The sequence below is a fragment of the Pristiophorus japonicus genome, chromosome 6 (genome assembly GCF_044704955.1).
Source record: "Pristiophorus japonicus isolate sPriJap1 chromosome 6, sPriJap1.hap1, whole genome shotgun sequence".
Lineage (NCBI taxonomy): Eukaryota > Metazoa > Chordata > Chondrichthyes > Pristiophoridae > Pristiophorus > Pristiophorus japonicus.
The window spans coordinates 140,039,433-140,056,012 of NC_091982.1; the positions used below are offsets into that span (position 1 = coordinate 140,039,433).

Sequence of the window (16,580 nt, forward strand, 5' to 3'; positions counted from 1 at the left end):
AAACTTATGCAAAACATAAAAACAGATAGTAAAAGCTTTTACCAATATATAAAAAGGAAAAGAGTGACTAAAGTAAATGTTGGTCCTTTAGAAAATGAGAAGGGGGATTTAATAATGGGAAATGTGGAAATGGCTGAGACCTTAAACAATTATTTTGCTTCGGTCTTCACAGTGGAAGACACAAAAACCATGCCAAAAATTGCTGGTCACAGGAATGTGGGAAGGGAGGACCTTGAGACAATTACTATCACTAGGGGGTAGTGCTGGACAGGCTAATGGGACTCAAGGTAGACAAGTCCCCTGATCCTGATGAAATGCATCCCAGGGTATTAAAAGAGATGGCGGAAGTTATAGCAGATGCATTCGTTATAATCTACCAAAATTCTCTGGATTCTGGGGAGGTACCAGCGGATTGGAAAGCAGCTAATGTAACGCCTCTGTTTAAAAAAGGGGGCAGACAAAAGGCAGGTAACTATAGGCCGGTTAGTTTAACATCTGTAGTGGGGAAAATACTTGAAGCTATCATTAAGGAAGAAATAGCGGGACATCTAGATAGGAATAGTGCAATCAAGCAGACGCAACATGGATTCATGAAGGGGAAATCATGTTTAACTAATTTACTGGAATTCTTTGAAGACATAACGAGCATGGTGGATAGAGGTGTACTGATGGATGTGGTGTATTTAGATTTCCAAAAGGCATTCGATAAGGTGCCACACAAAAGGTTACCGCAGAAGATAAAGGTACGCAGAGTCAGAGGAAATGTATTAGCATGGATAGAGAATTGGCTGGCTAACAGAAAGCAGAGAGTCGGGATAAATGGGTCCTTTTCGGGTTGGAAATTGGTGGTTCGTGGTGTGCCACAGGGATCAGTGCTGGGACCACAACTGTTTACAATATACATGGATGACCTGGAAGAGGGGACAGAGTGTAGTGTAACAAAATTTGCAGATGACACAAAGATTAGTGGGAAAGCGGGTTGTGTAGAGGATACAGAGAGGCTGCAAAGAGATTTAGATAGGTTAAGCGAATGGGCTAAGGTTTGGCAGATGGAATACAATGTCGGAAAATGTGAGGTCATCCACCTTGGAAAAAAAAACAGTAAAAGGGAATATTATTTGAATGGGGAGAAATTACAACATGCTGAGGTGCAGAGGGACCTGGGGGTCCTTGTGCATGAATCCCAAAAAGTTAGTTTGCAGGTGCAGCAGGTAATCAGGAAGGCGAATGGAATGTTGGCCTTCATTGCGAGAGGGATGGAGTACAAAAGCAGGGAGGTCTTGCTGCAACTGTATAGGGTATTGGTGAGGCCGCACCTGGAGTACTGCGTGCAGTTTTGGTCACCTTACTGAAGGAAAGATATACTAGCTTTGGAGGGGATACAGAGACGGTTCACTAGGCTGATTCCGGAGATGAGGGGGTTACCTTATGATGATAGATTGAGTAGACTGGGTCTTTACTCGTTGGAGTTCAGAAGGATGAGGGGTGATCTTATAGAAACATTTAAAATGATGAAAGGGATAGACAAGATAGAGGCAGAGAGGTTGTTTCCACTGGTCGGGGAGACTAGAACTGGGGGGCACAGCCTCAAAATACAGGGGAGTCAATTTAAAACCGAGTTGAGAAGGAATTTCTTCTCCCAGAGGGTTGTGAATCTGTGGAATTCTCTGCCCAAGGAAGCAGTTGAGGCTAGCTCATTGAATGTATTCAAATCACAGATAGATAGATTTTTAACCAATAAGGGAATTAAGGATTATGGGGAGAGGGCGGGTAAGTGGAGCTGAGTCCACGGCCAGATCAGCCATGATCTTGTTGAATGGCGGAGCAGGCTCGAGGGGCTAGATGGCCTACTCCTGTTCCTAATTCTTATGTTCTTATGTTCTATCACTGCTGCCAACATTAAGTAACTGGAAATGCACAAAATATACAGATGATGAATCATTTGTAAGAACTGAGATGGCTGCACCATTCGAAATCGATGTAATTGCAGGAAACCACATTTGAGTGTGTTGGCCGCCCTTCACCAACAGCACTGACATGGAGTTAAGAAGGGCAGATTATTGTGAAGCAAGTGAACATCATTTTGGCAGCGGCACATTGCATATTTTGTGTGGCAGTTCCTCCCCTCAAGTCACTGCAGTCAATCCTAATAAACCACCGAGATGGAACTTCTGGTTTCAGTGTAGGTTAGGGCTACAGACATAAAATAAACACACTGACTTTAAACATAAGAAAGAACTTGCATTTCACGAGTTGCATATAGCATCTTTCATGATTGCTGTGGAGCTCATTACAATGCAATTGAGCAGAGGTCGAGTGAGGAGTGTGGGAAACCCAAGTGCCTGCTCCCCTCGTCTCAGTGCTGAACCAGATACTGGCTCACTCACTCACTCGCTCACTGGGTGAACGTTTAACCCGGAGGAGCACGTGACTTTGGGTGCAGGTGGGGGTGAAAACTGGGAAAAATGCAACTGGCTCGACATCCTTGTTCAACTCGGGCGCAGTAGGCTGTGTGTGCACATTACCCTCTGGAGAGACGCTCTATTACAGCAATATTTCAACTGACTTTCAAATTTAACGGTGCAACCAACGGGTTCCCGGGCTTCCGGAAATTCACCCGTGAAAGTAAACTGAGAACGCAGTGCCAATTGAGGGGCTGAATCAAACTCAGGGAAATACCGCAATAAATACTCAGTACTCCAGCTGCTTTCTTACCTGCTGGTGGGAAAGGGTTTGTTCACAGTACTTTTGCTGAGAGATTACTTTCTACACTTTAGAGGTTTTCTGACACATCAGGATGAGTGGTGCTATTGCTGCCCTAGATTGGACCTCGGACAAAGAGCAATATGACCAACAGCAGCAGCAGCAACCTGCTGTTAATAGACCTGCAGCTGAACATCAGGGAGGGGGGCTGGACCTGACCTCTGAGTGCTGGACTTGACCTGGGAGAGCTGGACCTGACCTGGGAGAGCTGGACCTGACCTGGGAGAGCTGGACCTGACCTGGGAGAGCTGGACCTGACCTAGAAGAAGTGGACTTGTCCTGGGAGAGCTGGATCTGACTTGAGAGAGCTGGACCTGACCTCGGAGAGCTGGACCTGACCTGGGAGAGCTGGACCTGACCTGGGAGAGCTGGACCTGACCTCCGAGTGCTGGACATGAGCTGGGAGAGCTGGACCTGACTTGGGAGTGCTGAACCTGACCTGGGAGAGTTGAACCTGACCTGGGAGAGCTGGACCTGACCTGGGAGAGCTCGACCTGACCTGGGAGTGCTGGACCTGACCTCCGAGTGCTGGACCTGACAGGGGAGAGCTGGACCTGACCTGGGAGAGCTGGACCTGACCTGGGAGTGCTAAACCTGACCTGGGAGTGCTGAACCTGACCTGGGAGAGGGGGACATGACCTCCGAGTGCTGGACATGACCTCCGAGTGCTGGACCTGACCTGGGAGAGCTGGACATGACCTCCGAGTGCTGGACATGACCTCCGAGTGCTGGACCTGACCTGGGACAGCTGGACCTGACCTGGGAGAGCTGGACCTGACCTGGGAGAGCTGGACCTGACCTCCGAGTGCTGGACCTGACCTGGGAGAGCTGGACCTGACCTCCGAGTGCTGAATCTGACCTGGGAGAGCTGAACCTGACCTGGGAGAACTGGACCTGACCTGGGAGAGGTGGACATGACCTGGGAGAGCTGGACATGACCTGGGAGAGCTGGACATGACCTGGGAGAGCTGAACCTGACCTGGGAGAGCTGAACCTGACCTGGGAGAACTGGACCTGACCTGAGAGAACTGGACCTGACCTGGGAGAACTGGACCTGACCTGGGAGAGCTGGACATGACCTGGGAGAGTGGGACATGACATTGGAATCCTGGACCTGACCTCCGAGTGTTGAACCTGACCTGGGAGAGCTGGACCTGACCTGGGAGAGCGGGAGCTGACCTGGAAAGGACTTGATAACGGCAATGCCAGAAAGTCAAGGTATTTTTGTTCCCCATCACTGATGTGACTCACCTTAATGCCCAGCACCAACAATCACCTTCCAATGACAGTCTCTATTACATATACATATGGGTAAGAAAAGGAAAAACGAACCTGCATTGTGTAGCCTTACCGATTATCACCTTGGAATATATGTAGGGCTCAACAATGAAATGGGGCAAGGCGAGCAGGAAGGCTCCAAAACTAAGGAGCAGGCCACCCATTCCAATCAGCCTCGGTCGGTGAACTCGACTTCCAAAATAACTGACAAAAATAATCAGCACTGAGTTCCCAATCTGTAAAAAATTGTAACAGAAAATTTTATTTGTACAAAGCACATGGCAAGAGTTAATGGTGAAAGGATATTATTGAATAAAGGCTGCATGAATTGTTGTACAGTACATGTCATGCTAAGTGCCCCTGGACATCTGCACACAGAGTGATAATCTGGGCCGCTGTGCACCATGACACGGATTTAACGGCAACCAACAGCACAGTAAAATGACATTCATGTCATCAATAGAAACAGGCCTTGTACCAGATTGGTATAACCCCTCTCAATCCATGCAAACCCCTTCTACTTGGATTCTAGCATCCTCTGTTACCATATTTAACAATAGTTATTGAACAGTTTAATGTTTGATCAATTATGGGATGATCTACCAGGAAAAGCATAGGATTAGTCTGATACTTTCAGCACTGTCCGGGTGCGGTGTCCAGGAGCAATGACTGGGAGCGGTGTCCGGGAGCGGTGTCCGGGAGCACTGTCCGGGAGCACTGACTGGGAGCGATGTCCTGGAGCAGTGTCCAGGAGCACTATCCGGGAGCAGTGTCTGGGAGCGGTGTCCGGGAGCACTGACTGGGAGCGGTGTCCGGGAGCGGTGTCTGGAGTGGTGTCCGGGAGCATTGTCCGGGAGCATTGTCCGGGAGCGGTGTCCGGGAGCGGTCTGTGGGATCACTGCCCATTATCACTGTGCTGTTTGTGGGAGCTTGCTGTGTGCAAATTGGCTGCTGCGTTTCCTACATCATAACGGTGACTACACTCTAAATGTACTCCATCGGTTGCAAAGCGCCTTGAGATATCCGGTGTTCGTAAAAGGCGCAATATAAATGCAATACTTACTTTCTTTTTAACGCCCTTTCCTTCATCCACTATGTAATCTAATCATGAATGTTAGTACAGTTTCTGCCTGAGCCACTAACCCTGGCCCTGAATCCCACAGTCTCACAGCTATCTGTGTGAAGAAGTTTCTCCTGTCCTGTATTCGAAATCTCTCACATCTTGTATCAATGGACTCCTCTTCTTGGCCCCAAAACTACTAGAAACAGTCTGCTTCTCTCTACCTCGTCCCATCCTTTCCTCATTTTAAATACTTCAACCATGTCTCCCCATAATCTGCATTGTTCTAAGTTTAAAAAAGCCACTTGTTGAAATATATCTTGTATCTGTATTTCCTCATACCAGAAAGCATTCTAGTAAGTATGTGGTGAAGCCTCTCTGAAGCCTTAATATGTTTCCTATAGTGTACAGCCGAATAGTACATGCAGTCCCCTAACGGTGGTCTTAGTAAGGCTCCTTCAGACCATCATCATCATGGTGGTGCCTTGTCTGCCGGGACCTGTTGAATGAATTTGAGGTTGTGACGTTGCAACATCTGGTGCTAATCGCCTGGTGCACAATACAACTTATCTGGCCACCTCATCTGTTCAAAGCGCTAAGTGCGGCCATATGTGTACGCGCAGAATTGGGCTCATTTCCCATCTGTGCACCCACAGTAACTGAGATTCATCCATGCACTCAAGGGGCGACTCTGTCATTAAGTTTTTATATCGGGTCATTAATGCTGGGCTTTTATATTCTATACCTCAAGATAAAACCGAAACCATTAGCTTTTCTCACAGCTTTATCAACCTAAGGGGCTGCTTCAATGTCCCGTGAACCTGTATCCCCTAATCTCTCTGCTCTTCCACAGCCCCGAGCCGCCTTCCATTCACAGTATAAATACGGCTGTTATTTTTTTTAAATCAAATTGCATCACCTCACGCTTACCAGAAGTGAATTCCATCAGCCACTTTTTAGCCCATTCCTCCATCTTAACAATATCCATAAGATATTGCCTCTCCCAGGAGATCACATGGTTCCGGTTGGGGTGGAGTGTGGAATGTTTCAGTATAAGGGGTGTCGCAGTTGTGTGAGGCGGACTGGTTGGGCTGGGTGTTCTTTGCCTTCCGTCATTGTCCATAGGTTTATATGTAACCTTTAGGGCTGCTGACCAAAGGCCGTGCGGCTCTTTGTCGGCCGGCGTGGACATGATGGGCCGAAATGGCCTCCTTCTGTGCTGTAAATTTCTATGTTTCTATGTTTGTATGTTTCTAAGAACATAAGAAATAGGAGCAGGAGTAGGCCCTATGGCCCATCGAGCCTGCTCTGCCATTCAATAGGTTCATGGCTGATCATCGACCTCAACTCCACTTTCCCGCCCGATCTCCATATCCCTTGATCTCCCTAGACTCCAAAAATCTATCTATCTCAGCCTTGAATATATTCAGAGACTCAGAATCCAAGCCCTCTGGGACAGAGAATTCCAAAGATTCACAACCCTCTGAGTGAAGAAATTCCTCCTCATCTCTGTCTTAAATGGACTTCCCCTTATCCTGAGACCCCTAGTTCTAGACACTCCAGCCAGGAGAAACAACCTTTCAGCATTACCCTGTCAATCACCTTCAGAATGTTTCAATGAGATCACCTCTCCTTCTAAACTCCAGAGTATAGGCCCATTCTACACAGTCTTTTTGTAGATTCCTTTGTAGATTCCTTTGGTGTTCTAAAGAATTAAATATACCTCCTATTTTAGTAGCATCTGTAAATGTAGACAGGAGTGGCTACAAAACAGAACCCTGTGGAACACTGCTACCCACGTCAAATTACAATGAAAAACAGCCCTTACAAATTCAATTCACATCAGATCTAACAGGAACTGAGATATGACTGTCCACATTTATTTCACATCGGGTCTAACAGGAACTGAGATAAGACTGTCCAAATTCATAGAATCATAGAATCATAGAAATTTACAGCACGGAAGGAAGCCATTTCAGCCCATCGTGTCCGCAACAGTCGTCAAAGAGCTATCCAGCCAAATACCACTTTCCAGCTCTAGGTCCGTAGCCCTGAAGATTACGATGCTTCAAGTGTACATCCAAGCGCTTTTTAAATGTGGTGAGGGTTTCTGCCTCTACCACCCTTTCAGGCAATGAGTTCAAGACACCCACAACCCTCTGGGTGAAAAAAATTCTCCTTAAATCCCCTCTAAACCTTCTACCAATTATTTTAAATTTATGCCCCCTGATTGTTGACCCCGCTGCTAAGGAAAATAGATCCTTCCTATCCACTCTATCCAGGCCCCTCATAATTTTATATACCTCAATTAACTCTCCCCTCAGCTTCCTCTGTTCTAAAGCAAACAACCCCCACCTATCCTCATTTCAAATCAAGTCTAACAGCAGAGAAAGGTCACCTTCAGTCCATGCTGGATTCAAAACCAGTATTCTAGTTCACATCTCTATGTTTAATATTAGGAGTAGATGTTATTTTTTTATACGCTGGCTGATTTACATGCAAGATTTTATTTTTATTCCAATCTTGCCACCAGCCAGTAGAAATGCTAACTGAGTTTACATTGCCCAGCAATAAAACCCGATGAGATTTGGCGCCATGCTGCTGAATATTTCAATGTTTGATCCACTTCCAATTTCGTTCAAGTCCTCTTATTCTGCCTGAGTGCCAGAGAACTGCAACCACACATGAGTGGCCATGACACCACTCCCTCCAGAAAAGATTGCTTCAAGACAAAAGCAAGATACTTTGCCAATGGCACTAATGTTGCTCTGAATCGGATCGTAGTTTGATGTAAAAACAAGAGTTCTGATGCTATCGTATTACAGGTTTGGATAGCAGGTCGTGGAAATTTCTCCAATACATCCAGGATACCCTGTGTGCTGGCAAAGTAACATTAAAATGCACATTTAATGGGGAGTTAGCAGCCCTCATTATTCAAATGGCACAGGCTTTTGGAACATCTACATACCAAAAGTCCACAAACACTGGCCTTCGGAAGCAGGGTGATTTTGCCACAGTGCAGTATCTTCCCAGATACTTACCTGATTTACATAATGGAGATGGGCAGTGAGGCAGTTGTTGGTGCAAACATATTACAGCATGTGGCCTTAAGAATTACTAAAAACATGAAATTGCACAATGAAATATCTTATTGTTGCACATCACTGCATCACTGCATCACTGCAGTATAAATCTCACCATAATGGCCAACACAGCAGATCTACAGATTGTAATCCAAGAATTGTGCTTGCCTTACAAACTGCAAATCCAGGAAAAGCATTTGTGTAAAGTCACCTTAAGTCTGGACAGCCTGATCAACACTGTGCCAGGATCTCAGAGCATGGTTTGTTCGACATAAAACAGCAGGCACTTGTCATGTATTCAACCAGCATTGTAACCCATGTATAATCTGACCTAAGTTGTACACTGTGAGAACAATGACCAGTGGGTGGTGAACTTGTGGGAGACACTTCTAACCTGGACCTTCAGGTATAAAAGGGGAAGCTCCACCCACTTTTAGCACTTGAGTGCTGAGGAATAAAGGACAGGTCACAGACTGACCTTCTCTCAAGCATGGGCCTCATGTGCATTTATACTGTGTAGTAAGGACGTATCAATGGCGACAAGAAACTGGGATTTAAACCACGCGAGCATGGTCACTAGCAGAACAGACGAGAGGTACTGTGTTAAGGAATGGTTGGGACAGAGATTCAACTTTGTTAAAGCAGCACACATTTCTCCAGGCAGACAAGGGCAGTCGGGCATGCCCCAACATGTAGTCGAACCCAGAGGGGGAGTTCGACAGAGACAATGGCAAGCTGAACGGCGATTCACACCATTGCAATGGCGCACTCAAGGTCAGTTACAGGGGCAGTCAGGGACGATCGACTGGCAAGGGACCTTTTGTTTCCAACAACAGCTCATGTTGGAGGTGTGGAGGCACACACTCAGCCGGAGTTTGCAGAGATGAGCAAAATACCTGCAGAAATTGCAGAAATGAACACTGGGGGAAAATCGCTGGAGCTGAAGTTCAGCGAGTTCATGTGGAGCACGTATACAGTTCATACACCAGGACGCCACCGATAATGATGAAAGTGCTCCTCAATGGCATCCCAGTATCAATGGAGCTAGATACGAGGGCCAGCCAGTCTCTGATGGGTATCAAACAGTTCGAAAAGTTGTGGGCGTCCAAGGCCAGGAGGCTAAAATTATCGCCGATTGACGCACAGTTACGGACTTACATATTCCAGTGCTAGGCAGCACCACGGTAGTCATGACCCACAAAGATTCGGAGAACAGGTTGCCACTCTGGGTTGTCCCGGGGGACGGTCCCGCACTACTGGGGAGGAGTTGGCTTGCTGTCATGAACTAGAAATGGGGCGATGTCAATGCAATTTCCTCTGTGGAGCGAGTATCATGCTCACAGATCCTGGACAAATTTGACTCGTTATTTCAACCCGGCATTGGCACTTTCATGGGGGCCAAGGTGGTGATTCACATAAACCCGGACGCCAGACCAGTACACCACAAGGCCAGAGCGGTGCCATATGTGATGAGGGAAAAGATAGAAGGCGAATTGGACCGCCTGCTGAGGGAAGGCATCATCTTGCCAGTCGAATTCACCGATTGTGCCGGTGCTCAAGGCGGATGAGTCGGTCAGGATATATGGTGATTACAAGGCCACCATCAATCGGGTGTCACTTCAAGACCGCTACCAAGAGCGGAGGACCTCTTTGCGACGCTATCCGGTGGCAAACCTTTTTCAAAATTGGACCTGACTTCAGCTTACATGACCCAGGAGCTGGCGAGTGAGTCGAAGAAGCTGACCACCATCACGACACACAAGGGGTTGTTTGAGTACAACAGATGTCCGTTCGGGATTCGCTCGGCCGCTGCGATCTTCCAACAAAATATGGAAAGCCTCCTCAAGTCGATTCCAGGGACGGTGGTTTTTCAGGACGACATCCTCATCACGGGCTACGATACTAAAGAACACCTCCACAGGAGGTGCTACGCAGACTGGACCGGGTAGGTCTGCGACTGAAAAAGGCGAAGTGTGTCTTCCTAGCTCCAGAGATAGAATTCCTGCGGATGAGGGTAGCAGCAGATGGGATCAGACCTACTGCATCCAAGACGGAAGCGATCCAGAGAGCACCCAGACCCTGTAACACGACGGAGCTGCGTTCGTTCCTGGGGCTCCTGAACTATTTTGGTAACTTTCTTCCCAAATTGAGCACTCTGCTAGAGCCGCTACACGTGCTCCTTCGCAAAGGTCACGAATGGGTCTGGGGGAACAGCCAGGAAAGAGCTTTTAATAGAGCACGCAATTTGTTATGTTCCAACAATCTGTTAACGCTATATGACCCATGTAAGAAACTTGTGTTAACGTGCGATGCGTCGTCCTATGGTGTCGGGTGTGTGTTGCAGCATGTCAATGCCAAGGGTCAGTTACACCTGGTAGCTTATGCCTCCAGATGTCTGCCCAGGCAGAAAGGGGCTACGGCTATGGGATGGTAGAAAAGGAGGTGCTCACATGTGTATATGCGGTAAAGAAAATGCACCAGTACCTTTTTGGCAGGAAATTTGAGCTGGAGACAGATCACAAACCCCTAACGTCCCTTTTGGCCGACAACAAGGCCATAAATGCAAACGCATCGGCCTGCATACAGAGGTGGGCACTCACGTTAGCCGCCTATGACTATACAATTCGGCACAGACCGGGCACCGAAAACTGCGCCGATGCACTCAGCAGGCTCCCACTAGCCACCACTGAGGGGGCTACCGAGCATGGTGCTGAGATGGTCATGGCTGTTGAAGCTTTCGGAAGCGAAGGCTCACCCGTGACAGCCCGTCAGATTAAAGTCTGGACAAATAGAGACCCGCTTTTGTCTCTCGTCAAGAAATGTGTCCTGAATGGGGACTGGGCAGCCACGTACATGGCATGCCCTGAGGAATTTAAACCATTTCACAGGCGCAGGGATGAACTCTCGATTCAGGCCGATTGCCTACTGTGGAGAAATCGTGTAGACATGCCCCAGATGGGCAGAGAGGTGCTCATCAGAGAACTCCACAATGAGCACCCGGGCATTGTCATGATGAAGGCAATTGCCAGGTCACACATTTGGTGGCCAGGGATAGACGCAGATCTGGAACTTTGTGTTCGCAGGTTCAACACGTGTGCCCTGCTGGGCAATGCGCCCAGGGAAGCCCCCCTTAGCCCCTGGCCATGGCCTGCCAAGCCTTGGTCATGCATCCATGTGGACTACACAGGTCCTTTCATGGGAAAAATGTTTTTGGTTGTAGTAGACGCCTTCTCCAAATGGATCGAGTGTGACATTTTAAATTCAAGCACATCCTCTACCACGGTAGAATGTTTACAGGCAATGTTCGCCGCCCATGATCTACCGGACATCTTGGTCAGCGACAATGGCCCTGAATTCCAGGACTTCATGGCATGCAATGGAATTAACCATGTCAGAACGGCACCGTTCAAGCCGGCCTCAAACGGCCAGGCAGAGCGAGCAGTGCAGATAATCAAACAGGGGATGCTCAGAATCCAAGGGGATTTCCTACAAAGCCGCTTCCTTTTGGCCTACAGATCCCGACCACGCTCGCTCACAGAGCTGCTAATGAAAAGGATGCTCCCTTATACACCCCACCATGAAAGAAATTGTCGAGAGCAGGCGCCAGTCACAATGTGACTACCATGACAGGAATACGAGGGCGCGATGTATTGATGTCAATGACCCTGTCTTTGTCCTCAACTACGCTGCAGGGCCCAAATGGCTCGCAGGCACCGTGATTGCAAAAGAGGGGAATAGGATTCTGGTAGTTAAACTTACCAATGGACAAATCTGCCGCAAACACGTGGATCAAACAAAAAGGAGGTTCAGCAACCCCATAGAAGAAGCAGAGGAAGAACACGATGTAGAGTTCATTCCACCACAGGTGACCGAACACCGGAACCAAAGGGAGGAGAGCCCAGTCACTGTGGGCAGTCCGGACAGGCCTGAGGCACCGCAAACAGCAGACACTCAGGCCAGCGCCCAACAACCGGAGCCCCAACTCAGGCGCTCTACAAGAGAGCGTAAACCACCAGAGAGACTCAACCTGTGATCCCAATAAGACTTTGGGCGGGAAGGTGATGTCATGTATTCAACCAGCATTATAACCCATGTATAAACTAACAAGTTGTACACTGTGAGAACACTGACCACTAGGTGGTGAACTTGTGGGAGACACTCCTAAACTGGACCTTCAGATATAAAAGGGGAAGCTCCACCCACTTCCAGCACTTGAGTGCTGAGGAATAAAGGACAGGTCACAGACTGACCTTCTCTCAAGCATGGGCCTCGTGTGCATTTATACTGTATAGTAAGGACATATCAGCACTAAATCACATTGGATTGCTACAAGGCACCGTCCTTTTGACTCAAATTACAGACTGAAGTTTGCAGGACTTCCTATGCAGCAGTTCTAAAAACATAAACCCCAGCAATTATATTTAATGAATTAAAGTTGCATTTATTTTGGGGCCAGAATTCCAAAACTATCAAAAGGCGTCAACCTATCAAATGAATTCCATTTTGCTCCTTCCTATTAAACATTCTAACTGTCTCAAACTTTCGAAGTTCGTTTTATTGTTGCACTCAGGCTGATAATTCAGATTTCTAGAGAGGGTACAAAGGAGGTTTACCAGGATGTTGACTGGACTGGAGAATTTTAGCTATGCGGTAACAGTGGAAAGGCTGGGTTTGTTTTCTTTGGAACAGAGGATGCTGAGGGGAGACCTTATTGAGGTGTATAAAATTATGAGGGGCCTGCATAGAAAGGACCTATTCCTCTTAGTAGAGGGGTCAATAAGCAGGGGGCATAGATTTAAAGTAATTGCTAAAAGTTTTAGAGATTTAAGGGGAAAGTTCTTCACCCAGAGGGTGGTGGGGGTCTTGGAGAGGGAAGGTGAGGGGGCTTCGGGCAGGGGAGGGGGATATGGGAGGGTCTGGGAGAGGGAAGGTGAGTGGGGTGAAGGGGATATGGGAGGGTCTGGGCAAGGGAAGGTGAGGGATGAGAAGAGGATATGGGAGGGTCTGGGAGAGGGAAGGTGAGGGAGTTGAGGGAAGGGAGGGGGATATGGGAGGGTCTGGGAGAGGGAAGGTGAGTGGGGTGAGGGGGATATGGGAGGGTCTGGGAGAGGGAAGGTGAGGGAATTGAGGGAAGGCAGGGGGATATGGGAGATCTGGGAGAGGGAATGTGAGTAGGGTGAGGGGGATATGGGAGGGTCTGGGAGAGGGAAGGTGAGGGAGTTGAGGGAAGGGAGGGGGATATGGGAGGGTCTGAGAGAGGGAAGGTGAGTGGGGTGAGGGGGATATGGGAGGGTTTGGGTGAGGGAAGGTGAGGGAGGTGAAGGGGATATGGGAGGGTCTGGGAGAGGGGAGGTGAAGGGGATATGGGAGGGTCTGGGAGAGGGAAGGTGGGGGATATGGGAGGGTCTGGGAGAGGGAAGGTGAGGGAGGTGAGGAGCAAATGGGAGGGTCTGGGAGAGGGAAGATGAGGGGTTCGGCGGGGGAGGCCACATCTGGCCTTGTGGGCCTGGAGCATCACTCCTGCTTCTGGTCTCAGGAAAGAATTTAATACATCTACAGATCTGCCTGTATTTTAACATCTAAGCAAAGCTGAAGGACCTCAGCCAGCATATTGTTACAAGTAGTCGTGATTCTTACATTAACATTCTGTACGTCAGGAAGGGAAAGTTTTTTTCTTCCTTCTCGGCAGTCTCCCTCAGCAGGGACGGCACAATGGTTTCCTCACACCTACCTGTGTTAACTCACAATCCAATGGACATATTGGGGCCCTGATCTGCACACAAGCACCAGGCCCTTGCCTGCTTTATGTGGGAACCTGAGCTGCTTATAGAATACGATAGGTTAGTATCACTGGTGACGGGATGGGGCGCTGTCAATGGGGGAAGAAACCACCCTGGTTTCTGCTGGGCGAGTAGGGTTACGGGGCTTTCAAACCATAAGGACATCCGGGCTTAAAAGTGATAAGCCGGGGCCCGTTAGTGTGACGTACAGAATGTACACACGACTACTTGCAACAATGTGCTGGCTGAGGTCCTTCAGCTTTGCTTACTGTGCTCCTTCATGACTATAAAGGAAGAATTGCATTTATATAGCACCTGGACGTCGCAAAGCGCTTTACAGCCAATGAAGTACTTTTGGAGTCTAGTCACTGTTGCAATGTAGAAAATACATGTTAAAATACAGGCAGATCTGTAGATGTATTAAATTAATGGAGAATACTTAGAAATGATGAAAAGTGGGGGAGTTCTGAAATTGGTTCAATATTTTTGGAACGCAATCACCCGACTCATTATAGTAATCACACAGAATGTTTCGGAGCAACAACACAGCTGCATGCTGAAAGATAATATTTAGTTAAACACCAATTCCCCATGATTGTCTCACTCCCCCCAATGATTTGAGATGGCAGACATGTGATGGCAATAACTCTGTACCACTCAAGCTGCCACAGCTTTTTAGGCTTTATTTGGTGGTGAAGCTTCAACAATCACACGCAAGTTACAAAGCTCCAACTGCACAGGCCATGTACACAGGTCAGCCTACACACATCTTCATATTGTTCTGCAATTACAGCATGTCATAACCTCTGTTCCTCCAAGGGATATTCTGACAAAAAATGACTTATTTTCTGTTCAGTGACTTTTAGCCTCCCCCGCTCCGGAACAGCTGGCATGAAAGAGGAACTGTTCAACATGAAGCATGGTCAGATTGTAAAACTAATCACCTTTGAAACAGCAGCACTGGGAGGATACCGAGGATTATATAGGACTCAAAAACAGGCCATTTGACGCAGCCAGTCCCTACCTATTTAGTGGTATGGTGGCATAGTGGTTATGTAACAGTGGGACCTAATTCAATTCCCCTTGCAGCTGGGGAATTTAAATTCAATTAAACAAATCTGGAATAAAAAACAAGCTAGAATTAGTATCGGTGACTGTGGAACTGCTTATTTTGGGGGGCATAGATTTAAAGTAATTGGGGAGGGGATTTGAGGGGAAATATCTTCACCCAGAGGGTGGTGGGGGTCTGGAGCTCACTGCCTGAAAGGGTGGTGGAGGCAGAAACCCTCACCACATTTATAAAGTACTTGGATGTGCTCCTGAAGTGTTATAATCTACAGGGCTACGGACCAAGAGCTGGAAAGTGGGATTAGGCTGGATAGGTCTTTGTTGGCCGCTCGGACACAATGGGCTGAATGGCCCCCTTCCGTGCTGTACATTTCTAGGATTCTATGATCTAGTCTATGATAACTAGTCAGGCAACTGGTCCAGGTTAACTAGTCTACGAGGTCTAATCTGACAGCTAAGCAATGAGAAGTAGTCGCTGAGAATTTGTCTGACAGCTCATCTATAATAACTACAGCTAGTCTATGAGAACTAGTCTATGACAGCTAGGGGGTGAAATTTGACTAGGCCTGAAAACGGGCCCGTTTAAAGTGGTGGCAGGCAGCAAAAGTCATGCTGCCTGCTCATAGAAACATAGAAACTGATGTGTTCCTAGCACAGATGAGACTGCACACAGGGAGGTTAAAGTAACAGTGACCTCAATCTTTATTAAGACACTCCAGAATGAGCAACAGGCCTTAGGGACCGGCTTATATACAGTGCTCCCAAGGGATGCTGGGATCCCTTGGGACTTCAAGGGATGTGCCCCTGATGGTGGAACATGGGAGTGCATGCTTTACAGCTACACAACATCACTCCCCTGCAAAGCCAAAGTGAAAACTATTGACAAGGTGAGGCGGTCGGGAGCCTTTCTTTCCCTGGTGGACCGCCTCGGTACAAATGTCTGTTCTGGTGTGTTGGCTGTGCCCTCGCTGGGCTGGCGTGTTGTTGGCCCTGCAGGGCTGCTGGGTGAGCCTGGCCTTGCTGGGCTGTTGGGTATGATGGGTTTGATTTCCTGGTCCGGCGTGGTGTCGTTGATCCTTTGGGTGTGTGTTGTGGGCTCAAAAAAGGTGACATCTGCTGTGGGTTGTTCAGGGCAGTCTGTGAACCGCAGCCTCGTTTGGTCCAGGTGCTTTCTGCAAATTTGTCCATTGTCTAGTTTGACTGCAAACACCCTATTCCCTTCTTTAGCTATCACCGTGCCCGCGATCCACTTGGGACCATATCCATAGTTTAGCACATACACAGGATCATTCAGATCAATTTCCCGTGACACAGTGGCGCGACCATCGTTTACATTTTGTTGCTGCTGCCTGCTCTCTACCTGATCATGCAGGTTGGGGGGAACCAGCGAGAGTCTGGTTTTAAATGTCCTTTCCATGAATAGCTCAGCCGGGGGCACCCCTCTGAGCAAGTGGGGTCTCGTGCGGTAGCTGAGCAGTACTTGGGATAGGCGGGTTTGGAGTGAGCCTTCTGTGACTCGTTTGAGGCTCTGTTTAATGGTTTGTACTG

General features: G+C 48.0%; 1 protein-coding gene across 1 annotated transcript in view; it reads right to left on the minus strand.

Moving 5' to 3' along the window:
* Positions 1–16,580, minus strand: part of LOC139265791 (solute carrier organic anion transporter family member 2A1-like) — a 163,372-nt gene that overhangs the window by 130,697 nt on the left and 16,095 nt on the right. The window contains exon 3 of the mRNA XM_070883220.1: positions 4,115–4,277. Within this exon, the coding sequence (XP_070739321.1) occupies positions 4,115–4,277 (163 nt within the window). The remainder of the gene's footprint in view (positions 1–4,114; positions 4,278–16,580) is intronic.